The 26,730-nt window shown below is 51.3% G+C and overlaps 1 protein-coding gene across 1 annotated transcript in view; it reads right to left on the reverse strand.

Moving 5' to 3' along the window:
• The window catches only part of SHFL (shiftless antiviral inhibitor of ribosomal frameshifting), a 43,374-nt gene extending 25,633 nt beyond the window's left edge, over positions 1-17,741 (reverse strand). The window contains exons 1-2 of the mRNA XM_060253104.1: positions 17,585-17,741; positions 2,365-2,506 (exon numbers count right to left, since the gene is read on the reverse strand). Of these exons, the coding sequence (XP_060109087.1) occupies positions 2,365-2,506; positions 17,585-17,614 (172 nt within the window). The 5' untranslated portion in view covers positions 17,615-17,741. The remainder of the gene's footprint in view (positions 1-2,364; positions 2,507-17,584) is intronic.
• Positions 17,742-26,730: the final 8,989 nt, after the last annotated feature.

The raw sequence follows: 26,730 nt of genomic DNA on the forward strand, positions 1-26,730 counted from the left end.
CAATGCTTTACATAAACCTGAAGAAAAGACTCTCTTGTTTTATATAAGTTCTGGTTGTTCTTTCAAAAGTCTGAATAGCTGTATAAGTACACATTAACACAGTCCACAATGCCAACGAGGTCAGTCAGCATTTTTCTCCAGACCAGTTTAGCCAGAAATCCTCCTTGGCAGACAGAAGGTCCCAGGTTCAATCCCCGGCATCTCCAGTTAAAAGGACCAGGCAGGAGGGGATGGGAAAGACCTTGACCTGAGACCCTGGCTCAGTGGCAGAGCCTCTGCTTGGCAGGCAGAAGGTCTCAGGTTCAATCCCCAGCATCTCCTGTTAAAGGGACCAGGCAGGAGGGAATGGGGAAGACCTTGGCCTGAGACCCTGGCTCAGTGGTAGAGCCTCTGCTTGGCGTGCAGAAGGTCCCAGGTTCAATCCCCGGCATCTCCAGTTAAAAGGACCAGGCAGGAGGTGATGGGAAAGACCTTGGCCTGAGCCTCTGGCTCAGTGGCAGAGCCGCTGCTTGGCATGCAGAAGGTCTCAGGTTCAATCTCCGGTATCTCCAGTTGAAAGGATCAGGCAAGAGGTGATGGGAAAGACCTTGACCTGAGACCCTGGCTCAGTGGCAGAGCCTCTGCTTGGCATGCAGAATGTATCAGGTTCAATCCCCGGCATCTCCGAATTAAAGGGACCAGACAGGAGGGGATGGGAAAGACCTCCACCTGAAACCCTGGAGAGCAGCTGCCGGCCTGAGTAGACAGTGCTGATCTAGATGGCCTGGTTCAACAGAAGGCAGCTTTATGTGTCCACATCCAGGCCTCAAATTCAGCAGCAGCTCACAGGAGCGCGGCTCCTGAACCATTCTGAAGGTTCCCCCTCCTCCTCCCCACCTCCCTTGTCCATTGAATAGGAGGTGCAGCTGCATAACAATCCCTGGATTAGGAGAGCGGGCGGGCAGCCAGCCACCAGGGGCTTGGCCACGCACCCAGCAGCCCTCATGAACCCCTGGAGAAACCCACCCCACCCTTTCTCCACTTCTTATGTGATTTTGGGTGGCGGGTGGCTTGCTGGCCTTTTCACTGGTGGGGGGCAGCCCAGGAGAGCCCCAGGCAAGCAAGGCCTGCTTGGGCTGGATGGATCTCAAGCCAACCCAAGCAGGCCTCGCTCACCTGGGGCTCTCCTTTCTTGCATCAGGTCGCTTTTGGCTGGCAGTGCCGGAATAAACCCTGCGGAGGCCCCTAGGCAGTCGAAATCTTGGGGGGGCCCCTCGCCAATTCTCTCAGCGGTGGAGTGCCTGCCCCACTGCCCGTGGCCCCCTCTGCAGCCTGTAGGCCCCTTCTCCAAAGCCCCTTCGACGAAGCTGAAGAGGCAGAGAGAGGCAAACTTGGCGGTCGCGCCAGCACCAGCCACAGCAGGCGAGTTGGGCAAAGAGCGGCTCAGTTGCTGGCTGCGTGTTCAGGCTGGGAGGGCTGTAAGCAGGGGGGAAATTGGGGGGCGGGATGGAGACATCCCGGGGTCCCTAAAGGTGTGTGGGCCCATAGGCCAGTGCCTATTTGGCCTAGTTGTTAATCCGGCCCTGTTGGCTGAGGGGCATATGCCAAGGAAAGGAAAGGTTTCCTGCGCATGCACCAGCCGTTTCCGACTCTGGGGTGACGTTGCTTCCACAACGTTTTCACGGCAGACTTTTTACTGGGTGGTTTGCCATGGCCTTCCCCAGTCGTCTATGCTTGACCCCCAGCAAGCTGGGGACTCATTTGACCGACCTCGGAAGGATGGAAGGCTGAGACAACCTCGAGCCGGCTACCTGAAAACCCAGCTTCCGCCGGGGATCAAACTCAGGTCATGAGCAGAGCTTAGGACTGCAGAACTGCAGCTTTAACACTCTGCGCCACGGGGCTCTAAAGGTAAAGGTAGTTCCCTGTGCAAGCAAACAGCCGTTTCTGACTCTGGGGTGACGTTGCTTCCACAATGCTTTCACGGCAGACTTTTGACGGGTTGGTTTGCCATTGCCTTCCCCAGTCATCTACCCTTTCCTCCCAGCAAGCTGGGGACTCCTTTGACCGACCTCGGAAGGATGGAAGGTTGAGTCAACCTCGAGCGGCTACCTGAACCCAGCTTCCGTTGGGGATCGAACTCGGGTCGTGAGGAGAGCTTTGGACTGCAGGACTGCAGCTTTGACACTCTGCGCCATGGAGTTATGCTAATAAGCTCCACCCCCTATTTTTCTACAAAACGACTCCTGTCCACATCCATGCTTTCATGCACGGAAGCCACCTTCTAGCTCCGTTGTGGACAAAGGCAGGGTATAAAGTGAATGCCTGCAGTTATCCCAACCAACACGCACAGTGCTCCTGACCATGCATGAAGACCTGACTCACCGTCCATCTGATTCTTGCAAAGAATGATGCGCTTGCAAGCCAAGTCATGATTGTTACTGAACTTCCGCATCAGGCCCACCGCATCTTCGATGGTCACCTTCCCGTAAAACTTCTCCCGCAGTCGGCGGACGCTTTTCTCCAGCTGCCCCAAGAAGGGAGAGGAGAGTTCAGTTCAGAATGAAAACGTTCTCAGTTCAGATAGGTCAGTTCAGAATAATGAAAATATTCTCTTGGCTGAGCGAGGCCCATTCAACTTTCCCTTTAATAGCTGTCCCTCCTAGAGCTGATGGCTCATTCGCGTATAGAATTCGTTCGCAGTAGGACTGGGGCAAACTAGTTAAAACGTAGCGTGCTTCCATTGAGATCATATTATTCATATTCCACCTTTTGCAGATCCTGATAAAGATCTGGTGGGGGAGACATCTAACAGATATTTCAAGCTACCTTTCAAAGAGAAGGAAGAAGGAGGAGGAGGAGAAGGAAGAGGAGGAGGAGGAGGAGAAAGAAGGAGGAGGAGGAGGAGAAAGAAGGAGGAGGAGGAGGAGGAGAGGAGGAGGAGGAGGAGAAAGAGGAGGAGGAGAACAAGGAAGAAGAGGAGAACAAGGAGTAGGAGGAGAAGAAGGAAGAGGAGGAGGAGGAGAAGGAGAAAAAGGAGAAGAAGAAGGAGAAAGAGAAAGAGGAGGAGAAGGAGGAGCAGAAGAAGGAGGAAGAGGAGAAGGAGAAAGAGAAGGAGGAGGAGAAGGAGAAGAAGGAGGAGGAGAAAGTGAAAGAGAAGGAAAAGGAGAAGAAGGAGAAGGAAGAGGAGGAGGAGAAAAAGAAAAAGGAGAAAGAGAAAGAGGAGGAGCAGAACGAGAAGAAGAAGGAGGAGGAGGAGAAGGAAGAGGAGGAGGAGGAGAAAGAGGAAGAGAAAGAGAAGGAGGAGGAAGAGGAGAAGAAGGAGAAGGAAGAGGAAGAGGAGGAGGAGAAGGAGGAGAAAAAGATGGAGAAGAAGAAGAAGAATCCAGGCTTCCTCAGGAGGGCTCTCCTTCCCTGGAGGTTTTTAAACGGAGGCTAGATGGCCATCTGACAACAATGCGGACCCTGTGAATTTAGGAGGAAGTACCTGTGAATTTCCAGCATTGCGCAGGGGGTTGGACCCTGGGGGGTCCCTTCCAAATTTTAAATTCTAAGATTCTATGATTCCAAGCTAAGCAGGGCCCACCTTGTCTAGTATTTGGATGGGAGACCTCCAAAGAATACCAGGGTGGCTATGCAGAGGCAGGCAGTGCCAAAACCATCTCTGAATGTCTCTTGCCTTTAAAACCCTATGGGGCCACCTTAAATCAGGTATGGAAAAAAGGAACGGTCCCCTGTGCAAGCACCAGTTGTTTCCAACTCTGGGGTGATGTTGCTTTCACAACGTTTTCACGACAGACTTTTTACGGGGTGGTTTGTCATTGCCTTTCCCAGTCATCTACACTTCCCCCCCAGCAAGCTGGGGACTCCTTTGACCGACCTCAGAAGGATGGAAGGCTGAGTCAACCTCGAGCCGGCTACCTGAAAACCCGGCTTCCGCCGGGGATCAAACTCAGGTCATGAGCAGAGCTTAGGACTCCAGTACTGCAGCTTTAACACTCTTTGGGGACAAAAAAACAACTACGAGGAAAATCCCCCTCCTTGATGTACAACAGCTGAGCTATGTGCATGGAAACCTAATTTGGGAGGGCCTTCCCAAAACCGCACAGTTGCTCTTTCAAAAAAACCCACAAATTTTAAAGACAGCAGTCCCCTGGGGAGAGATCTGATCGCTGCAAAACAGAGAAAGGGGCTGTTTTTCGTGTTCGTTTGACAGTACGAGGTCACAAGGCACCCAAGGCAGCTGGCAATGCAGGACAATTTCCGGGCTCTTGCATCAAGAACTTCCCAAGGGATTTCCACCCCCTACCTTTGCCCTACCTGCCGTGTTTGCCCAAGGCAAACATAACCCTGAGCAACTGTCCTGGGACCTGTTTTGTTCAACATCTTTATCGATGATTGGGATGAAGGAATAGAGGGAACGCTTATTACATTTGCAGATAATACTAAATTGGGAGGGGTTGCAAACCCAGAAGAAGACAGAAACAGGATACAGGGTGACCTTGACAGGCTGGAAAACTGGGCTAAAACCAATAAAATGAATTTTAACCGGGATAAATGCAAAGTTCTGCATTTAGGTAGGAAAAATCCAATGCATGGTTATAGGATGAGGGAGACTTGTCTTAGCAGTATGTGCAAAAAAGGATCTAGGGTTCTTAGTGGATCATACGCTGAACATGAGTCAACAGTGTGATGCGGTGGCTAAAAAGGCAAATGCAGTTTTGGGCTGTATCAACAGAAGTCTAGTGTCCAGATCACTTGATGTGATAGTATTGCTTTACTCTGCACCTGGAGTATTGTGTTCAGTTTTGGGCACCACGTTTTAAGAAAGATATAGAGAAGCTGGAACGGGTCCAGAGGAGAGCGACGAAGATGGTGAGGGGTCTGGAGACCAAGTCCTATGAGGAAAGGTTGAAGGAGCTGGGGATGTTTAGCCTGGAGAGGCAGCTGAGAGGTGATAGGATCACCATCTTCAAGTACCTGAAGGGCTGTCATAGAGAGGATGGTGTGGAATTGTTTTCTGTGGCCTCGAAAGGTAGGACCAGAACCAATGGGTTGAAATTAAATCAAAAGAGTTTCCGGCTCAACATTAGGAAGAACTTCCTGACCGTTAGAGTGGTTCCTCAGTGGAACAGGCTTCCTCGGGAGGTGGTGGGCTCTCCTTCCTTGGAGGTTTTTAAACGGAGGCTAGATGGCCATCTGACAGCAATGCAGATCCTGTGAATTTAGGGGGAGGTGTTTGTGAGTTTCCTGCAGTGTGAAGGGGGTTGGACTAGATGACCCTAGAGGTCCCTTCCAACTCTATGATTCTATGAAATTGGGCTCTCCTTCCTTGGAAGGTTTTTCAACAGAGGCTACATGGCCCTCTGACAGCAACAAAGATCCTGTGAATTTAGGGGGAGGTGTTTGTGAGTTTCCTGCATTGTGCAAGGGGTTGGACTAGATGACCTTAGGGGATGCCTTCCGACTCTATGATTTTATGATTCTATGATTCTAAATTCACAGGATCATTCTAACGACATGATATCATCCTAGCAAAGGGTCAGAGAGAAACAGCCAAAAGCTCCCTGAAACAGTCAGGTTAAAAAACTGCAACGAGTCCACCGAAGAGAAACCAGGAGACCCGTTATTCTTTCCGCAGATAAGTTTTCTGCACCTCAAGGGATTTGTCTCGTCGTCCTCTTTCGCCGACGCCAGATGTTTCTCGCTTTGCCTTGCCTAACGTAACCAGAGTTACACGGGCAGAAGCACAGCTGCGGCTACTGTGCCTCGATTAAATGTAAACGTGCAAGATGGTTGTTTCGCTGGGGCATTGCTTGCTCCGGTTCTGTGCCGCGGGAAAGAACCGACGAGTTCACAGTCTGTCATTCAAACCGCTTGCAGAATGTAACTTTCCCAGATGTAAAGGTTTGCAGCCCTTTAAAATTGTGTGGTTGCATATAAAGTGCCGTCAGGCCAACTTAGAGCAACTTATAGCAACCTGTCATGACTCGGGGCGGGGGGGGGGGGTCTTACCAATTGCTGACACCACTCTGGGTTAAGGGTCTCCCTTGAGAAGGCCCAGAGTACACCTTCCCAAGCCCTTCCAGGTCTCCCTTTAAAAAAATAGTAAAGGTAGTCCCCTGTGCAAGCACCAGTCGTTTTCGACTCTGGGGTGACGTCGCTTTCACAACGTTTTACAGGGTGGCTTGCCATTGCCTTTCCCAGTCATCTCCACTTTCCCCCCAGCAAGCTGGGGACTCATTTGACTGACCTCAGTAGGATGGAAGGCTGAGTCAACCTGCAGCCAGCTACCTGAACCAGCTTCCGCAGGGATCGAACTCAGGTCGTGAGCAGAGGGCTCCGACTGCAGTGCTGCAGCTTTACCACTCTGCGCCACAGGGCTTTTTGAGGCCTCCCTTAGCTAGGCCAAATAATGGGCGTGAGGACCAGGCAGAGCAAACAACAACAAAAAGGTTTATTTCAGGGCAATATAAATTAACAAGGTGCATAAAACAGTTAAAGGGTAAAGGGAAAATAAACAAATGCCCTAACGCGTCTATGTATACAGCCCCTAAACTAATACTAACACTTACCCCCTTGGGTAAGGGCCTTTCCCTTGCTTCCAGCTCTCCAAGCGACAGCCTGCCTCTAGCTAAGCCTTCCAGGGAAAGAACACCTACTTCCTCAGCTTGGCCTTTATATATTGTCTTCCCAGGCCCCACCCCTCTCTGGGCATGTTTCCCTCCAAAACCCTCGCTACCCAATCAGAAGATATTGGATTTATATCCCGCCCTCCACTCCGAAGAGTCTCAGAGCGGCTCACAATCTCCTTTCCCTTCCTCCCCCACAACAGACACCCTGTGAGGTAGATGGAGATATTGGATTTATATCCCGCCCCCCACTCCGAAGAGTCTCAGAGCGGCTCACAATCTCCTTTACCTTCCTCCCCCACAACAGACACCCTGTGAGGTAGATGAAGATATTGGATTTATATCCCGCCCTCCACTCTGAAGAGTCTCAGAGCGGCTCACAGTCTCCTTTACCTTCCTCCCCCACAACAGACACCCTGTGAAGTGGGTGGGGCTGACAGGGCTCTCACAGCAGCTGCCCTTTCAAGGACAGAGTCTCAGAGCGGCTCACAATCTCCTTTCCCTTCCTCCCCCACAACAGTCACCCTGTGAGGTGGGTGGGGCTGGAGAGGGCTCTCACAGCAGCTGCCCTTTCAGGGACAACTCCTACCAGAGCTATGGCTGACCCAAGGCCATGCTAGCAGGTGCAAGTGGAGGAGTGGGGAATCAAACCCGGCTCTCCCAGATAAGAGTCCGCACACTTAACCACTACACCAAACTGTCCCTCCCAATCAGAGGGACAGAGGGGATCCTGGGAGATGTAGATTTTCCGCAGTAACTCCTAAGCAGGCTTCCCTGGGGCCTGCAGGCCCAGGATCATGACACAACCGCATACGTTTTCAAGGCAAGAGACATTCAGAGGCGTTTTGCCATTGCCTGCCTCTGCACAGCAACCGTGGGCTGCCTTGGTGGTCTCCCCTCCAAGGACCAACACTGCTTAGCTTTCGAGATCTGGTGAGACCAGGCTAGCCCGGGTCTTTCAGGTCAAGGCAATAGCTGAAGCGAGGTGGCTTGCTATTGCCTGCCTCTCCACAGCAACCCTGGACTTCCTCAGGGGTCTCCCATCCACCTACTGGCCAGTGCTAACCCTGCTTCGCTTTTGAGACCTGATGAGATTGGTCCAGCCTGCACCACCCAGGTCAAGGCAAGAGATGAACAGCGGTGGTTTGCCATTGCCTACCTTGGCACAGCAACCCTGGGCTTCCTTGGTGGTGTCCCCCCCCCCCCTCCAAGTACTAACCCTACTTCGCTTCCAAGAGCTGATGAGATCAGGCCAGCCTAAGCACCCAGGTCAGAGACCTTTCGAACGGGCCGCTACAATTCAGAGGCATTGCGGAGCGCTGGTTTCTAAAAAAAGGAAACTGTCCATTGTCTCAGACTCTTCCTTCTTACGGCCCCGTTCTCAGAGCTGCCAAACTCGATTCAGGTCACAAACAAGCGTCCGGCATTTCCTGCCCCGAAGTCCGCTGACTCCTCAGTGACGTGACCGGCCCTGCTCCGCCCCAGCAGTTGCGCAACGAACAAGCACAAGTCCCTGCACAGTTCCTCTTCTTCTCGCTCTGGAGAGCTAGACGTTTGCTGGCACCTTGACGCCGTCGCTCAAGTGTCTTGACATTTGCTCAAAACCCAGTTTCTTACGTGCTGCCAGGACTTTTTTTGAGCAGGAACGCGCTGGCTTGGTGTCAGAGGGTGTGGCCTAATATGCAAATGAGTTCCTGCTGGGGTTTTTCTATTAAAAAAGTGCCCTACATGCTGCCAATTATGTAGCCCTAGTCTGGATAGCCCAGGCTAGCCTGATCTCATCAGATCTTGGAAGCTAAGCAACCTAAGAGGGGATTGGATGAACATCTGGAGCAGAGATCCATCAGTGGCTATTAGTCACAGCGTATTGTTGGAACTCTCTGTCTGGGGCAACTGATGCTTTGTCTTCTTGGTGCGGGGGGGGCACAATGGGAGGGCTTCTGGTGTCCTGGACCCACTGGTGTCCTGATGGACCTCCTGATGTCCCCTGGGTTTTGGCCAGTGTGTGACCCAAGAGTGTTGGACTGGATGGGTCATTGGCTTGATCCAACATGGCTTCTCTTATGTTCTTCTGTGACACAGAGTGTTGGACTGGATGGGCCACTGGCCTGATCCAACAGGGCTTCTCTTATGTTCTTCTGTGACACAGAGTGTTGGACTGGAGGGGCCATTGGCATGATCCAACATGGCTTCTCTTATGTTCTTCTGTGACACAGAGTGTTGGACTGGATGGGCCACTGGCCTGATCCAACAGGGCTTCTCTTATGTTCTTATGTGACACAGAGTGTTGGACTGGATGGGTCATTGGCTTGATCCAACAGGGCTTCTCTTATGTGACACAGAGTGTTGGACTGGATGGGCCATTGGCCTGATCCAACAGGGCTTCTCTTATGTTCTTATGTGACCCAGAGTGTTGGACTGGATGGGTCATTGGCTTGATCCAACATGGCTTCTCTTATGTTCTTATGTGACACAGAGTGTTGGACTGGAGGGGCCATTGGCCTGATCCAACATGGCTTCTCTTATGTTCTTATGTGACACAGAGTGTTGGACTGGATGGGCCATTGCCCTGATCCAATATGGCTTCTCTTATGTTCTTATGTGACCCAGAGTGTTGGACTGGATGGGTCATTGGCTTATTTTTTTTATTTTTTTATTCCGTAACTTATATCTCGCCCTTCCCACAAGTGGCTCAGGGCGGCTTACAACAAATAATAAAACAATAAAATCGGAACAAATTAATACATTTAAATTCAAACATTTAAAACCTAAAAACCTTAAAATTTTACATTTTACATTAAAACTGTGCAGCTTGATCCAACATGGCTTCTCTATGTTCTTATGTCTGGAGCAGTGATGCTCTGTCTTCTTGGTGCTTGGGGGGGCACAGTGGGAGGGCTTCTAGTGTTCTGGCCCCACTGATGGACCTCCTGATGGCCCCTGGGTTTTTTCGGCCACTGTGTGACACAGAGTGTTGGACTGGATGGGCCACTGGCCTGATCCAACATGGCTTCTCTGATGTTCTTATGCCAGTCCTGGTAAGCACTTGGCTAGGAAACCACCAAGGAAATCCAGGGCTACTATACAGAGGCAGACAATGGCCAAAGCACCTCTATTTCTCTTTGACCTGGAAGCCCACGGTTGCTATGCAGAGGCAGGCAATAGCAGGCAATAACCACCTCTGCACAAATGTGGATAGCTACCTCAATCTGGTCTGATGTCAGAAGCCAAGGGTCAGCACTGGTTAGTATTTGGAAGGGAGGATCACCAAGGAAGCCCAGGGCTGCTACGCAGAGGCAGGCAATGGAAACCCCACCTCTGTTCATCTTTTGCTCTGACTTGGATAGCCCAGGCTTGCCTGCTCTCATCAGGAAGAAGAAGAAGATGATGATATTGGATTTATATCCCGCACTCCACTCTGAAGAGTCTCAGAGCGGCTCACAATCTCCTTTCCCTTCCTCCACCACAACAGACACCCTGTGAGGTAGATGAAGATATTGGATTTATATCCCGCCCTCCACTTCGAAGAGTCTCAGAGCGGCTCACAATCTCCTTTCCCTTCCTCCCCCACAACAGACACCCTGTAAGGTAGATGAAGATATTGGATTTATATCCCGCCCTCCACTCCGAAGAGTCTCAGAGCGACTCACAATCTGCTTTCCCTCCCTCCCCCACAACAGACACCCTGTGAGGTGGGTGGCGCTGAGAGAGCTCTCCCAGAAGCTGCCGTTTCAAGGACAGAGTCTCAGAGCGGCCTACAATCTCCTTTCCCTTCCTCCCCCACAACAGACACCCTGTGAGGTGGATGGGGCTGAGAGAGCTCTCCCAGAAACTGCCGTTTCAAGGACAGAGTCTCAGAGCGGCCTACAATCTCCTTTCCCTTCCTCCCCCACAACAGACACCCTGTGAGGTGGGTTGGGCTGAGAGGGCTCTCACAGCAGCTGCCCTTTCAAGGACAACCTCTGCCAGAGCTATGGCTGACCCAAGGCCATCCCAGCAAGTGCAAGTGGAGGAGTGGGGAATCAAACCCGGTTCTCCCAGATAAGAGTCTGCACACTTAACCACCACACCAAACTGGCTCTCCACAATCTCCTTTCCCTTCCTCCCCCACAACAGACACCCTGTGAGGTGGGTGGGGCTGGAGAGGGCTCTCACAGCAGCTGCCCTTTTAAGGACAACCTCTGCCAGAGCTATGGCTGACCCAAGGCCATTCCAGTAGGTGCAAGTGGAGGAGTGGGGAATCAAACCCAGTTCTCCCAGTTAAGAGTCCGCACACTTCACCACTACACCAAACTGGCTCTGGTGTAGTGGTTATGAAGAGGAAGAGGAGAAGGAGGAGGGAATTGCCTCATCCCAGCCAATGCCAGGCTGTAGGCAATGCACAACAGGAAATACACATAAAAACAAAAAAACAGGCTTGGTCCTGGTTAATACCTGGATGGGTGCCCACCAAGGAAGCCCAGGGTTGTTATGAAGAGGCAGGAAATGACAACACCTCTGACCTTCTCTTGCCTTGGGAACTCTACATGGTGGCCATAAGTCAGCCGTGACTCAACAGCAACTTCCTCCGCCCCACCATTGGGCAAGCAGAGCTTCCCCTCATCACAACAAATGCTGCAAGGCTTTCAGCTTCTTTTTATCATGGTCCTCCAGAAAGCTTCCTGTCTAGGGTTGCTAATCCCCAGGAGGCATGTTTTTTTATAAAATATACTGTTTACAAAATAATTTATTGGCATGTGCTTTGGATATTTGTTATAATAAGTTTTTAGCATTACTGTAGCTGGGTACTCTGTAGCTTTAAGGAACGTCTTGAATTCTTGCACCTGCCGCCTATAAGCCATTTAAGCATAACTCACTGTAGCACCTTGTAGGTGTTCCTTCAAATATGCTGGCTGTTTGGCCTAACACTTCAGAGAAATTGCTAAGAGGTTTGTTGATTTTAGTCAGGGTTTAAAATGTTTTTATGGCTTATGTGCATATGGTTTTATTGTATATTATTCATGTTATTCAGAAGAAGAAGAAGAAGAAGAAGAAGATATTGGATTTATATCCCGCCCTCCACTCCGAAGAGTCACAGAGCGGCTCACAATCTCCTTTCCCTTCCTCCCCCGCAACAGACATCCTGTGAGGTAGATGAAGATATTGGATTTATATCCCGCCCTCCACTCCGAAGAGTCTCAGAGCGGCTCACAATCTCCTTTCCCTTTCTCCCCCACAACAGACACCCTGTGAGGTAGATGAAGATATTAGATTTATATCCCGCCCTCCACTCCAAAGAGTCTCAGAGCGGCTCACAATCTCCTTTCCCTTCCTCCCCCACAACAGACATCCTGTGAGGTAGATGAAGCTATTGGATTTATATCCCGCCCTCCACTCCGAAGAGTCTCAGAGCGGCTCACAATCTCCTTTCCCTTCCTCCCCCGCAACAGACATCCTGTGAGGTAGATGAAGATATTGGATTTATATCCCGCCCTCCACTCCGAAGAGTCTCAGAGCGGCTCACCATCTCCTTTCCCTTTCTCCCCCACAACAGACACCCTGTGAGGTAGATGAAGCTATTGGATTTATATCCCGCCCTCCACTCCGAAGAGTCTCAGAGCGGCTCACCATCTCCTTTCCCTTTCTCCCCCACAACAGACACCCTGTGAGGTAGATGAAGATATTAGATTTATATCCCGCCCTCCACTCCGAAGAGTCTCAGAGCGGCTCACAATCTCCTTTCCCTTCCTCCCCCACAACAGACACCCTGTGAGGTAGATGAAGCTATTGGATTTATATCCCGCCCTCCACTCCGAAGAGTCTCAGAGCGGCTCACCATCTCCTTTCCCTTCCTCCCCCGCAACTGATACCCTGTGAGGTGGGTGGGGCTGAGAGGGCTCTCACAGCAGCTGCCCTTTCAAGGACAACCTCTGCCAGAGCTCTGGCTAACCCAAGGCCATTCCAGCAGGTGCAAGTGGAGGAGCGGGGAATCAAACCCGGTTCTCCCAGATAAGAGTCCGCACACTTCACCACTACACCAAACTGGATCTCCAAACTGGATTCAGAATTGTTGCAGCTGGAAGAAGCTCACGCGAAACAGGGGTTCCGTACGACCTTGTCCTTGGAAACTTGGATTAATGGCTGCATCTTTGGACAGACATTAAACATCTGGGGTGCTACACCAGGATTTCATGGAATGAGACGGGAAGTTTTACCATAGGATGAAAAGAAAGACTCTTGGTGCTATTGCTTCCTTTTCTATTAAGGACTAAAAGTTATGGTTGTTTTGTAATTTATGACGGTGGAATCTGTGTTTCTTTTTTGTTGACCTTGTATAATTTAATAACAGAAGCTGGTTTTCACGGTGGGTTATGTACCTTTGATTTTTTAATCCCCAGGTGGGGGCAGGGGATCCCCCGGTTTGGAGGCCCTCCCCCCCACTTCAGGGTCATCAGAAAGTAGGGGGAAGGGAGGGAAATGTCTGCTGGGCACTCCAATATTCCCTATGGAGACCGATTCCCATAGGGAATAATGGAGAATTGATCCACGGGTTATTTGGAGCGTGGCGGGGGGCTGCTTTTTGAGATGGAGGCAACATATTTTCAGCATAGCATCCAGTGCCTCTCGCCAAAACACCCTCTAAGTTTCAAAAGGATTGGACCAGGGGGTCCAATTCTGTGAGCCCCCAAAGAAGGCGCCCCTAGCCTTCGTTATTTCCAACGGAGGGAAGGCATTTAAAAGGTGCGCGGTCCCTTTAAACGCGACGGCCAGCACTCCCTTTGGAGTTCAATCCTGCTTGCCGCAACCTGGCTCCTGGCCCCGCCCCCAACGTCTCCAGGCTCCGCCCCCAACGTCTCCTGTCCCCACCCCCAAAATCCCCAGATATTTCTTGAACTGGACTTGGCAACTCTATCCCCGTCCACATCCCTTCACTTTCAAATTCCCCCTGCTTGTTCACGAAGCCGTGCCTCGCAACCAGGCCCCGCACACTGCGCATGAAGCACGCGCGTATCTCTCTGATTCCCCAAAGGCAATTTTCTGAACAGTCCAGAGGAGACAACATTGCGTGACAACCTCTTGTTTACCCTATAACGTTAACGGCAGGGCGGGATCGGCAGGGGAGAATGAGCCTGCTGGAGGGAATATGGAACCTTTCCCGTGACCTCTGCTTCTCTACCTCCAGCTTTTGGCCAAATCATTTGCTCCTCTTCTTCTTCCAAGACCAAAAAAAGGTCAAGGTCAAGGTAGTCCCCTGTGCAAGCACCAGTCATTTCCGACTCTGGGGTGACGTGGCTTTCGCATCGTTTTCACGGCAGACTTTTTATGGGGTGGTTTGCCATTGCCTTCCCCAGTCATCTCCACTTTCCCCCCCAGCAAGCTGGGGATTCATTCGGAAGGATGGACCTCGGAAGGATGGAAGGCTGAGTCAACCTCGAGCTGGCTACCTGAAAACCCAGCTTCCACCAGGGATCAAACTCCGGTCGTGAGCAGAGCTTAGGACTGTAGTACTGCAGCTTTAACACTCTGCGCCACGGGGCTCTAAATGTAAAGGTAGTTCCCTGTGCAAGCAACCAGCCGTTTTCGACTCTGAGGTGACGTTACTTTCACAACTTTTTCACAGCAGACTTTTTACAGGGTGGTTTGCCATGGCCTTCCCCAGTCATCTACGCTTTCCCCGCAGCAAGCTGGGGCCTCATTTGACCGACCTCGGAAGGATGGAAGGCTGAGTCGACCTCGAGCCGGCTACCTGAACCCAGCTTCTGCCGGGATCGAACTCAAGTTGTGAGCAAGCCTTGCAAAGCAAGTCGAGATGCAGAAGGAAGCAAGAGAAAGGGAGAAGGAAGCAGGCAAGAGCCAGTTGCTCTGGGGCTTGATAGGAGCCCTCCGGGGGAGGTCTGATTTGGCCCCTGGGCCGCATGTTTGACACTCCTGCTCTAAGCTGTGGTGTCTTGTGAGTAGAAATTCTACTTTATGAGCTACTGGCATTAAAATTGTGAGCTGCTGCATCAATTAATTTGCTCTGGGGCCATCGTTCCTTAGCTGAGACACAAATGTGTGAGCCAGAGGGTAAAAAACTGTGAGCTAGCTCACACTGATTCAGCTTAGAGGGAATACTGATCACATCCCGTACTCCGCCTTTGCAATCTGCCCCCCCCTTGCAATTTTAATAAGAGCCACGGTTTGGCTCCAGAACCCAAATGCTAGTGCATTGGGCAGAGAGCCAGTTTGGTGTAGTGGTTATGTGTGTGGACTCTTATCTGGGAGAACCAGGTTTGATTCCCCACTCCTCCACTTGCAACTGCTGGAATGGCCTTGGGTTAGCCATAGCTCTGGCCAAGGTTGTCCTTCAAAGGGCAGCTGCTGGGAGAGCTCTCTCAGTCCCACCCACCTCACAGGGTGTCTGTTGTGGGGAAGGAAGGGAAAGGAGATTGTAAGACTCTTTCAGAGACTCTGTCCTTGAAAGGGCAGCTACTGGGAGAGCTCTCTCAGCCCCACCCACCTCACAGGGTGTCTGTTGTGGGGGAAGAAGATAAAGGAGATTGTAAGACTCTTTCAGAGACTCTGTCCTTGAAAGGGCAGCTACTGGGAGAGCTCTCTCAGCCCCACCCACCTCACAGGGTGTCTGTTGTGGGGGAAGAAGATAAAGGAGATTGTAAGGCGCTCTGAGTCTCTGATTCAGAGAGAAGGGTGGGGTATAAATCTACATTTCTTCTTCTTCAACATCCATTTTTTTAAAAAAATAAATAAATCAGAGAGCATTTGCAGAATTTCTCTTTTCTCATTTTCAGGGTGGGTAGTTTAGGAGCCATGCTTGCTGAATGGAACTTCCAGGTTCGGGAGCTGTATAGCTGTGGATTTCAACTGTAGGGGAGGGAAGGTGTGGAGGGGGCTGGGGGCTTTCACGCTCTGCTGGATCAGACCAGCAAGGGTCCATCCAGTCCAGCATCCCGTCTCCCACAGTGGCCAACCAGTTCCTCTGCAGGGCCAACAAACAGGCCATGGAGGCTACGGCTTTCATAATAACTTTAGAAGACCCCTGCTGGATCAGTCCAGTGGTCCATCCAGACCAGCATCTTGTCTCACGCAGTAGCCAACCAGTTCCTCTGGACAGCCAACAACAGGGCACAGAGGCAGAGGCCTTAAGAGAACATAAGTACATAAGAGAAGCCCTGTTGGATCAGGCCAGTGGCCCATCCAGTCCAACACTCTGTGTCACACAGCAGCCAAAAAGCCTTGGTGCCATCAGGAGGTCCACCAGTGGGGCTAGAGCACTAGAAGCCCTCCCACTGTGCCCCCCAAGCACCAAAAATACAGAGCATCACTGCCCCAGACACAGAGTTCCAACAATATGATGTGGCTAATAGCGACTGATGGACCTCTGCTCCAGATGTTTATTTAATCCCTTCTTCATAAGAACATCATAAGATCCCTGCTAGATCAGTCCAGTGGTCCAACCAGACCAGCCTCCTGTCTCGCACAGCATCCAACCAGTTCCTCTGGAGGGTCAACAACAGGGCACAAAGTCCGAGGCCTTCATAAGAACATCAGAAGAGCCTTGCTGGATCAGACCAGGGAGGGTCCATCTAGTCCCACATCCTGTCTCACACAGCAGCCAACCAGTTCCTCTGCAGGGCCAACAACAGGGCAGAGAGACTGAGGCCTTCATAAGGACATCAGAAGAGCCCTGCTGGATCAGACCAGGGAGGGTCCATCTAGTCCAGCATCCTGTCTCACGCAGCAACCAACCAGTTCTTCTGGGGGGCCAACCACATGGGCACAGAGGAGTTGTGCTGGATCAGACCACATCAGAGAAGCCCTGCTGGCTCAGACCAACAGTCCATCTAGTGCAGTATCCCGCTTCACATGGAGGCCAGCTGGTTCCTCTGGAGGGTCAACAGCGAGGCAGAGAGAGAGGCCGAGGCCTTCCCCTAATGTTTGCCCCTGGCTCTGGGATGCAGAGGTTTAGTGCCTCTGGATGGGGAGGCTCCTCTCAGCCACCATGGCTAAGGGACACCACTAGGCCTATTCTCCCCTTTTCAAAGCTGTCTATTCCTGTGACCATCATTATAGCTCAGGGGGCCAAACTGTGGCTAGGGAGCCACATGTGGCTCTTTCACACATCTTGCGTGGCTCTCAAAGCCCCCACCGCCCCGTAGGCCGGCTTGGAGAAGGCATTTACCGTCTCTTTAAATCACTTCTCCTTCAAGCCAAACCATGCATTTAAAGTTAAAGTTGCTTTCTGTCCACCTCTCCCTCCCTTCATCTCTCTCTCTCTCTCTATCATCTATCTATCTCTCTGTCTATCATATCTCTGTCTGTCTGTCTGTCTGTCTGTCTGTCTATCTATCTATCTATCTATCTATCTATCTATCTATCTATCTATCTATCTATCTATCTATCTATTATCACCTTCCTTCCTTCCTTCCTTCCTTCCTTCCTTCCTTCCTTCCTTCCTTCCTTCCTTCCTTCCTTCCTTCCTCTCTCAACCATCTCATGTTCATATCTCTCATTCAGATCTCAAACGTCTGACGTTTATTCTATGTGGCTTTTTGGGCACCCCTGCTAGAGCTGGTCTATTTCCCCTGATGTTGTTCCTTCCCACGAGGGCGGGGATTCTGTGGGTGTTCCGGTTGCCACGTCTGTGTTGGAAAACGCCTAGAGACTCTGGGGGGTGGGGCGGATCCCGAAGAGGGCGGGGCTTGGGGAGGGGAGGGGCCTCAGCATGGAACAGTGCCCTAGAGTCCCCCCCTCCCCCTCCAAAGCAGCCCTTTCCTCCAGGGGAGCTGATCTCTGCCCGCTGAAGATCAGTCGTCAAAGCGGGAGATCTCCAGGCCCCACCGGGAGGCTGGCAACCCTAGATGAGGGGGCCGTCCCACGGTCTCCCCGGGTGCAGCAGCCCCCCCAGATCTTGCAAAAGCCCCCCCTCCCGTCCAGCCCCGCCCCGCCCAGCAGCAGCGCCTTTGGGTGCCCCGCAGGGCCACAGCGGCGCCTACCTCCACCTCTTCCTGCCCGATGCGGTGCATGGCTGGCTGGCGCGGCAAGCGGAGGGAACCCACGACGGCGCTGCTGGAGCTTCGGAGGACCGAGCGGGTCGCTTCGTCCCAACTTGGCCGGGGAGAAGCCGCCGCCGGGGGCGGGCCCTGTCAGCCCAGCCCAGCCCCGCCGCCGGAGCTGCTTTCGCTTTCGCTCTCTGGCCTTAGGCGAGCCGATGTCCAACAGGTGCGGTTTTGCCACTCTCTGCACGCTGGGCAAGCTTCACCGGTGGGGGTTCTGCCTCTCCGGGGCAGGCATTGCGCAGGGCTGCCGAGGACCGTTTGCGAGAGGCATTAGGCGAGCCGATGTCCAACAGGTGCGGTTTTGCAGCCCTCTGCAAGCCGGCCAAACTTCACCGGTGGGGTTTCTGCCTCTCCCGGGCAGGCATTGCGCAGGGCTGCCGAGGAACATTTACGAGAGGCGTTAGGAAGCTGATGTTCAACAGATGCGGTTCTGCCACTCTCTGCACGCCGGGCAAGTGTCACCGGTGGGGTTTCTGCCTCTCCTGGTCAGGCATTGCGCAGGGCTGCCGAGGACCGTTTGCGAGAGGCGCTAGGCAAGTCGATGTCCAACAGGTGCGGTTTTGCTGCTCTCTGCACACCAGGTAATCTTCGCTGGTTGGATTTCTGCCTCTCCGGGGCAGGCATGATGCAGAGCTGCCAAGGACTATTCTCAAGAGGTGTTAGGCAATCTGATGTTCAACAGGTGCAGTTTTGCAGCCCTCTGCATGCCGGGCAAGCTTTACCAGTGGGGTTTCTGCCTCTCCGGGGCAGGCATTGTGCAGAGTTGCCAAGAACCATTTATGAGAAGCCCATGTCCAACAGGTGTGGTTTTGCAGCTCTTTGCAAGGCAGGCAAGCTTCACCAGTTGGATTTCTGCCTCTCCGGGGCAGGCATCGCGCAGAGCTGCCATGGATTATTTGCAAGAGGTGATAGGCAAGCCAATGTTCAACAGGTGCAGTTTTGCCTCTCTCTGTACGCCAGGCTAGCTTTCACCAGTTGCATTTCTTCTTCTCCGGGGCAGGCATCTCACGGAGCTGCTGAGAATCATTCATACCCACAAGAAATAGCCATTTCAGAAGCTGATGTTCAACAGGTGTGGTTTTGCCTCTCTCTGCACGCCAATTGCCGAGCAAGCTTCACCAGTTGGATTTCTGCCTCTCCAGCAGCAGCTGAAGGCATCAGAGCCTGGCGGTGCCAAACTGAGAAGTGAAACTTTTGGAGTCAAACGGATGCGTGTGTCGGCTTCTTTGTTATCTTTCCAATTAAAGCCAGGCATTTATTTTATTTACATCTCAGCTTTATTCCTTCTCATCCATTTTGTCCTCACAACAACCCTTTGAGGTAGGCTAGGCTGAGGGGGTGTGATGCTAGCAACACCTTAACCATTACACCTCTCTGGATGGAGTGTGGGGATAGGGAACGGGTGGCCAGACTGTGGCTCGGAAGTCACATGTGGCTCTTTCATACATATCGTGTGGCTCTCAAAGCCCCCACCGCCCCATTGGTTGGCTTGGAGAATGCATTTATTAAAGTTGCTTTCTTTCCACCTCCCTCTCCCTCCCCATCTTCTTCCTTCCTTCCCTCCCTCCCTTTCTTCCTTCCACGTCTGATGGCCATGTCTTGCAGCTTTCAACCATCTGACGTTTATTCTATGTGGCTCTCATAGTTTGGCCGCCCCTGGGGTAGGGTTTGGTTTTTCAACATCTCCCCCCACCCTGCCACCCCCACCTGCCGCGGCGACTTGCTGGCTGACCAAGGCTACTAAAAGGTCTGCAGGAAAAAATGTTCTATCCCTGTAATAATATCTGGAAATGCACCACTGAAGTAGAGTATGTGTTAAGCGCTGTCAGGTCGCTCTCAGCTTATGGCAGCTCTACGAATTCATGACTGCCAGAATGGCCCATCCTCACAGCAGCCTCGCTCAGGTCTTGCAAACGGAGGGCTGGAGCTTCCTTGACGGAGTTTGTCCATCTCCTGTTGGGTCACCTCCTTTCCCTGCTTCCTTCCACTTTCCCCAGCATCCTTGTCTTTTCCTGTGACTCCTGTCTTCTCATTATTGCCCCAGTTTCATCATTTTAGCTTCCATAGAGAATTCAGGCATGACTTGATCTAGCATCCGCTTATTGGTCTTTCTGGCGGTGCACAGGATCCATAAAACTCTCCTCCGACACCCCATCTCAAATGAATCCTGTTTCTTCCTCTTAGCCTCCTTCATTTTTCAACTTCCACATCCATATATAGCAGAGGTGGCCAAACTTGCTTAACGTAAGAGCCACATAGAATAAATGTCAGACGTTTGAGAGCTGCAAGACATGAACATCAGATGTTTGAGAGCCACAAGGAAGGAAGGAAGGAAGGAAGGAAGATGATGGGAGAGAAAGAGACTGTAAACCTGCTTCTCTTTTCATAAGAACATAAGAGAAGCCATGTTGGATCAGGCCAATGGCCCATCCAGTCCAACACTCTGTGTCTATCTATCTGGATGGATGGATGGATGGATGGATGGATGGATGGATGGATGGATGGATGGATGGATGGATACTGTGGCTAACAGCCACTGATGGACCTCTGCTCCATATTTTTATCCAATCCCCTCTTAAAGCTGGCTATGCTTGTAGCCGCCACCTCCTGTGGCAGTGAATTCCACATGTTTGTCACCCTTTGGGTGAAGAAGGACTTCCTTTTCTCCGTTTCAACCTGACTGCTCAGCAATTTCATGGAGTGCCCACGAGTTCTTGTATTGTGAGAAAGGGAGAAAAGTACTTCTTTCTCTACTTTCTCCATCCCATGCATAATCTTGTCAACCTCTATCGTGTCACCCCGCAGTCGACGTTTCTCCAAGCTAAAGAGCCCCAAGTGTTTTAACCTTTCTTCATAGGGAAAATGTTCCAAACTTTTAATCATTCTAGTTGCCCTTTTCTGCACTTTTCCTAATGCTATAATATCCTTTTTGAGGTGCGGTGACCAGAATTGTACACAGTATTCCAAATGAGACCGCACCATCGATTTATACAGGGGCATTAAGATACTGGCGTAATTGTTTTCAATTCCCTTCCTAATAATTGGCCTTTTTTATTGCAGTCGCACACTGTCTTGACATTTTCAGTGAGTTATCTATCTACCACGACCCCAAGATCTCTCTCTTGGTCAGTCTCTGCCAGTTCACACCCCATCAACTTGTATTTGTAGCTGGGATTCTTGGCCCCAATGTGCATTACTTTGCACTTGGCCACATTGAACCTCATCTGCCACGTTGACGCCCACTCACCCATCATCAACAGATCCCTTTGGAGTGCCTCACAATCCTCTCTGGTTCTCACCACCTTGAACAATTTAGTGTCATCCGCAAACTTGGCCACTTCATGGCTTACTCTCAACTCCAAATCATTAATGAACAAGTTAAGGAGCATGGGACCCAGTACTGAGCCCTGTGGCACCCCACTGCTTACCGTCCTTCCACGTTGCTCTGAGTTGCTACAATCCCCAGGTGGGGGCAGGGGATCCTCTGGTTTGGAAGCCCTCCCCCCACTTCAGGGATATCAGAAAGCAGAGGGGGGAGGAAGGGAAATGTCTGCTGGGTACTCCATGATTCCCTATAGAGACTGATTCCAATAGGGTATAAAGGAGAATTGATATGCAGGTATCTGGGGCTCTGTGGAAGCTGTTTCTTGAGGTAGATGCACCAAATTTTCAGCATAGCATCCAGGGCCTCTCCCCAAAATACCCTCCAAGTTTCAAAACTATTGGACCAGGCAGTCCAATTTTGTGAGCCCCAAAGAAGGCGCCCCATCCTTCATTATTTCCAATGGAGGGAAGGTGTTTAAAAGGAGCGTGGTCCCTTTAAAAGTGATGGCCAGAACTCCCTTTGGAGTTCCATTGTGCTTGTCACAACCTTGCTCCTGGCTCCACCCCCAAAGTCTCCTGGCTCCACCCCCAAAGTTTCCAGATATTTCTGGAATTCAACTAGACCTCAGTGGGGCATAAGGCCTCAGAGTCCATCCTCCAAAGCAGCCTTTTTCTCTCCAGGGGAGCTGATCTCTGCCAGCTGGAGATAAGCTGTCAAAGCAGGAGATATCCAGGCCCCACCTGGAGGCTGGCAACCCTAGCATCATAGTGCCTGGTGAACTTTTTAGAAACTAGGAAGACCTTCACGTAACCATTTCTACTTGATCCTTGTAGCTGGAGGTGCCCGGGACAAGACCTTCACATGACCATTTCTACTTGATCCTTGTAGCTGGAGGTGCCAGGGACAAGACCTTCACGTGACCATTTCTACTTGATCCTTTTAGCTGGAGGTGCCAGGGACAAGACCTTCACATGACAATTTCTACTTGATCCTTTTAGCTGGAGGTGCCAGGGACAAGACCTTCACATGACAATTTCTACTTGATCCTTGTAGCTGGAGGTGCCAGGGACAAGACCTTCACGTGACCATTTCTACTTGATCCTTTTAGCTGGAGGTGCCAGGGACAAGACCTTCACATGACAATTTCTACTTGATCCTTTTGGCTCCCACTCTGTGGCTCTGTTAAAGTAGAGTAGGAAGGATGAGTGGCAGCGGACAACTTCAACAGGAGCCAGTTTTTAGAAACTGTAATTGGCTCTTCTTCAGCTTTTACAATTGGTTAATTTATCCCTATTTAGAATAGAAAAAGGAGTTTGACAAGATTGTATATTGTCACCCTGCTTATTTAATTTATATGCAGAGTACATCATGCAGAATGCTGGCCTGGAAGAAGCACAAGCCGGAATTAAGATTGCCAGGAAAAACATCAACCTCAGATATACAGATGACACTACTCTAATGGCAGAAAGTGAGGAGGACCTAAAGAACCTCTTGTTGAGGGTGAAAGAGGGGAGCACAAAAGTAGGCTTGAAACTCAATATCAATAAAACTAAGATCATGGCATCTGGCCCCATCACACTGTGGCAAATTGAAGGGGGAGACTTGGAAGTAGTGACAGACTTCACATTTCTGGGATCCAAGATCACTGCAGATGGTGACTGTGGCCATAAAATTAAAAGACGTTTGCTCCTTGGGAGGACAGCTGTGGCGAACCTGGCAGTATAATAAGAAGTAGAGACATCAGACTGCCATAAAAGTCCGTATAGTCAAAGCGATGGTATTCCCAGTAGTAATGCATGGCTGTGAGAGCTGGACCCTAAGGAAGGCCGAGCGCAGAAGAAAAGATGCTTTCGAGCTGTGGTGCTGGAGAAGACTCTTGAGAGTCCCTCGGACTGCAAGAAGATCCAATCCGTCAGTCCTAAGGGAAATCAACCCAGACTGTTCCCTGTAAGGTCAGATGCTGAAGCTGAAGCTCAAATACTTTGGCCACCCAATGAGAAGGGAGCACTCCCTGAAGAAGACCCTGATGCTGGGAAAGACAGAACACAAAAGAAGAGATGGCTGGACAGCGTTACTGATGTAACAAACACTAATTTGAGTAGACTTCGGAGGATGGTGGAAGACAGGAGGGCCTGGCGTGACTTGGTCCGTGGGGTCGCAAAGAGTCGGACTCGACTATGCAGCTGAACAATTTATCCCTGCCGGCCTCCGATGAGCGCACCACACAGGTGCCGTCCACACAGGTGCCCGGCATGCACGTGGGGTGAGGGGGTGCCTGGCGGTGCCCTCTAGGCCAGGTTGCACCCTAGGCGGCCACCTGCTTGGCGTACTCCCATGCACCAGTCATGGGGGCCACAACAGAGAAGGCACATGTAACTTGGCAGCACTACCAGGGAAACCTGTTGCATGTAGCCAGGGCTTTTTCTTTCGAGAAAAAGCCCATCAGGAACTCATTTGCACCTTAGGCCACACCTAGGGTTGCCAAGTCCAATTCAAGAAATATCTGGGGGCTTTGGAGGTGGAGTCAGGACACTTTGGGGGTGGAGCCAGGAGACATTAGGGGTGGAGCCAAGATCAAGGCTGTGACAAGCATCATTGAACTCCAAAGGGAGTGAACTCCATAGGAAATGATGGATAGGGGCACCTTCTTTTGGGGCTCATAGAATTAGACCCCCTGGTCCAATCTTTTTGAAACTTGGGGGATATTTTGGAGAGAGGGACTAGATGCTATACTGAAAATTTGGTGCCTCTACCCAAAAGAACAGCCCCCCTCCCCAGAGCCCCAGATACCCGTGGATCAATTCTCCATGATTTTCTATGGGAATAAATCTCCACAGGGAATAACAGAGTTCCCAGCAGACATTTACCTCCCCCCCCCCGCTCTCTGATGACCCTGAAGCAGGGGGAGGGCCTCCAAACCGGGGGATCCCCTGCCCCCACCTGGGGATTGGCAACCCTAGCCACACCCCTTGACACCAAGCCAGCTGGAACGGCATTCCTGTGCGTTCCTGCTCGAAAAAGAGCCCTGCGTGTAGCCACAGACGCGTATAGAACTTTCATTCGTCCTTTGAATGTTGGGATTGTAGGCTGCGTGCGCGAAGCAGTCCCCGCGCTCCATTTTCATCCCAGTCGTTCTTCATCGTGAAATCCACTCTACGAAGCCTTTGGGGCGTCTGTACACCTTGCATTCCATCGAGTCGAAAAGACTTTTTGAACTTCGTTAAGACGGAACGCGTCGAATGGACATCGTTGTGAAATATTGACATCTCGTTTCGGTTTATGCGCGTTGCGATAATACATACGATACAGCAATAGTAATAGTTTGTGTTAACAGCCTTCCGCCATGGTTTTGTTTCCAGCGTTTGCTTCACCTGAGAGACGCACACACAATGCCAAAGTCCGTATAGTCAAAGCGATGGTATTCCCAGTAGTAATGCATGGCTGTGAGAGTTGGACCCATAGGCACCATGTTGCGAACCCTTGCTCTACAGCAGGGGTGGGGAAGCTCTGTCCCAAGGGCCATATGCGGCCCTTGAAGTCACTTGGTGTGGCCCTCGGGGATTGCTGGACTGAACCGAGCCATGTGGCAGCCTCCCTGAGGCCTGGCTGGCCAGCGAGGATTGTGGGGCCCAGCTGCGCTGTGCAGCAGCCTCCCCAGGGCCAGGCAGGTATCTAGGGTTGCCAATCCCCAGGTGGGGGCAGGGGATCTCCCAGTTTGGATACCCTCCCCCCGCTTCAGGGTCGTCAGAAAGCGGGGGGGAAGGGAGGGAAATGTCTTCTGGGAACTCTATTATTCCCTATGGAGATTTATTCCCATAGAAAATCATGGAGAATTGATCCGCGGGTATCTGGGGGGGGCTGTTTTTTGGGGGGAGAGGCACCAAATTTTCAGTATAGCATCTAGTGCCTCTCTCCAAAATACCCCCCAAGTTTCAAAAATATTGGACCAGGGGGTCCAATTCTATGAGCCCCAAAAGAAGGTGCCCCTCTCCTTCATTATTTCCTATGGAAGGAAGGCATTGAAAAGGTGTGCCGTCCCTTTAAATGTGAGGGCCCGAACTCCCTTTGGAGTTCAATGATGCTTGTCACAGCCTTGATCTTGGCTCCACCCCTAATGTCTCCTGGCTCCACCCCCAAAGTCCCCAGATATTTCTTGAATTGGACTTGGCAACCCTACAGGGATCCAAGGGCCCAGATGTACTGTGCAGCAGCCTCCCGGGGGCCTGGCTGGCCGGCCAGAAATGCTGCAGGGTCTGGAGAAGTTACTGTCACGGTTCAGTTTGCCCTTGATTATCCCAGGTGGTGTGGCCTAATATTAGGGTTGCCAAGTCCGACTCGAGAAATATTTGGGGACTTTGGGGGTGGAGCCAGGAGTAGGGGTGTGGCAAGCACAATTGAACTCCAAAGGGAGTTCTGGCCATCACATTTAAAAAGACCGCACACCTTTGAAATGCCTTCCCTCCATTTGGAATAATGAAGGATAGGGGCACCTTCTTTGGGGGCTCATAGAATTGGACCCCTCAGCCCAACCTTTTTGAAACTTGGCAGTTATGTTGAGGAGAGTCTCCAGATGCTATGCTGCAAGTTTGGTGCCTTTACCTTAAAATACAGCCTCCCCAGATACCCTCAGCTCAATTCTCCATTATCTTCTCCATGGGAATCGGTCTCCATAGGGAATAAAAGAGTGCCCAACAGACATTTCCTCCCCCTCCCCCGCTTTCTGATGACCCTGAAACGGGGGGAGGGCCTCCAAACCGGGGGATCTCCTGCCCCCGTCTGGGGATTGGCAACCCTACCTAATATGCTAATGAGTGTGTGACCTAATATGCTAATATTAGGGGATGTGGTATAATATGCTGAGTTCCTGCTGGGCTTTTTTTATAAGATCCAAGAAAGGGCGGGGTTTGGGGAGGGGAGAGGCCTCGGCATGGGACAATGCCCTAAAGTCCACCCTTTCACGCAGCCATTTTCGCCAGGGGAGCTGATTTTTGCCAGCTGGAGATTAGTCATAAAAGCAAGATATCTCCAGGCCCCTCCTGGAGGCTGGCAACCTGGCATTTTAAAAGGTTTTTTTTAAGTTACATGCACAAAAAAATAGGTGAGGGGAAAGTCTTTGCTCCAAAATAAGATAAGGAAAAGCATTGCTCCAAAGAAGCCATTTCCTCTGGGGGAGCCGATCTCTGCCAGCAGGAAATCAGTTGTCAAAGCGGGAGATCTCCAGGCCCCACCTGGAGGCTAAAAACCCTAGCATGTTACAGTTTAATTTTTTTTTAAGTTGCATGCACAAAAAAATAAGGAGAGGGGAAAATATGTGCTCCTGCTGAGCCTCTTTCTCGACCAACCACAATTAAAACAAGAAAACCACAGAATTCTGCAGTTTTCTTTCACTGCGACCCTCCTGGGACGGGGGGGGGAGACTAGAACAGAAGCCCCGCCTCCCGCCCGAGTGGTTGTCCGTCAAGTACTATGAAAAAAACAAGTTCGCCACGGCTCACCCTACCTCTCGCGAGATCTTAGAACTGATGAAGGGCAACCGGCCTTTTCCAGGCCTCTCGCGAGAACTTGAAGCCGTTGAAAGGGCCTTGTCCGGCTCTCTTCTCAAATTCTCGCGAGACCCTGCAGAGCATGACTGTATTTATTCTAGGCCTCTCGCGATAACTTGGAGCCGTTGAAGCCTAACGGGCTTGTTCCGGCTCTCTTCTCAAATTCTCGCGAGACCTTGCAGAGCATAACTGTTTTTATTCTAGGTCTTTCGCGA

Source organism: Heteronotia binoei, chromosome 13, assembly GCF_032191835.1.
Source record: "Heteronotia binoei isolate CCM8104 ecotype False Entrance Well chromosome 13, APGP_CSIRO_Hbin_v1, whole genome shotgun sequence".
Lineage (NCBI taxonomy): Eukaryota > Metazoa > Chordata > Lepidosauria > Squamata > Gekkonidae > Heteronotia > Heteronotia binoei.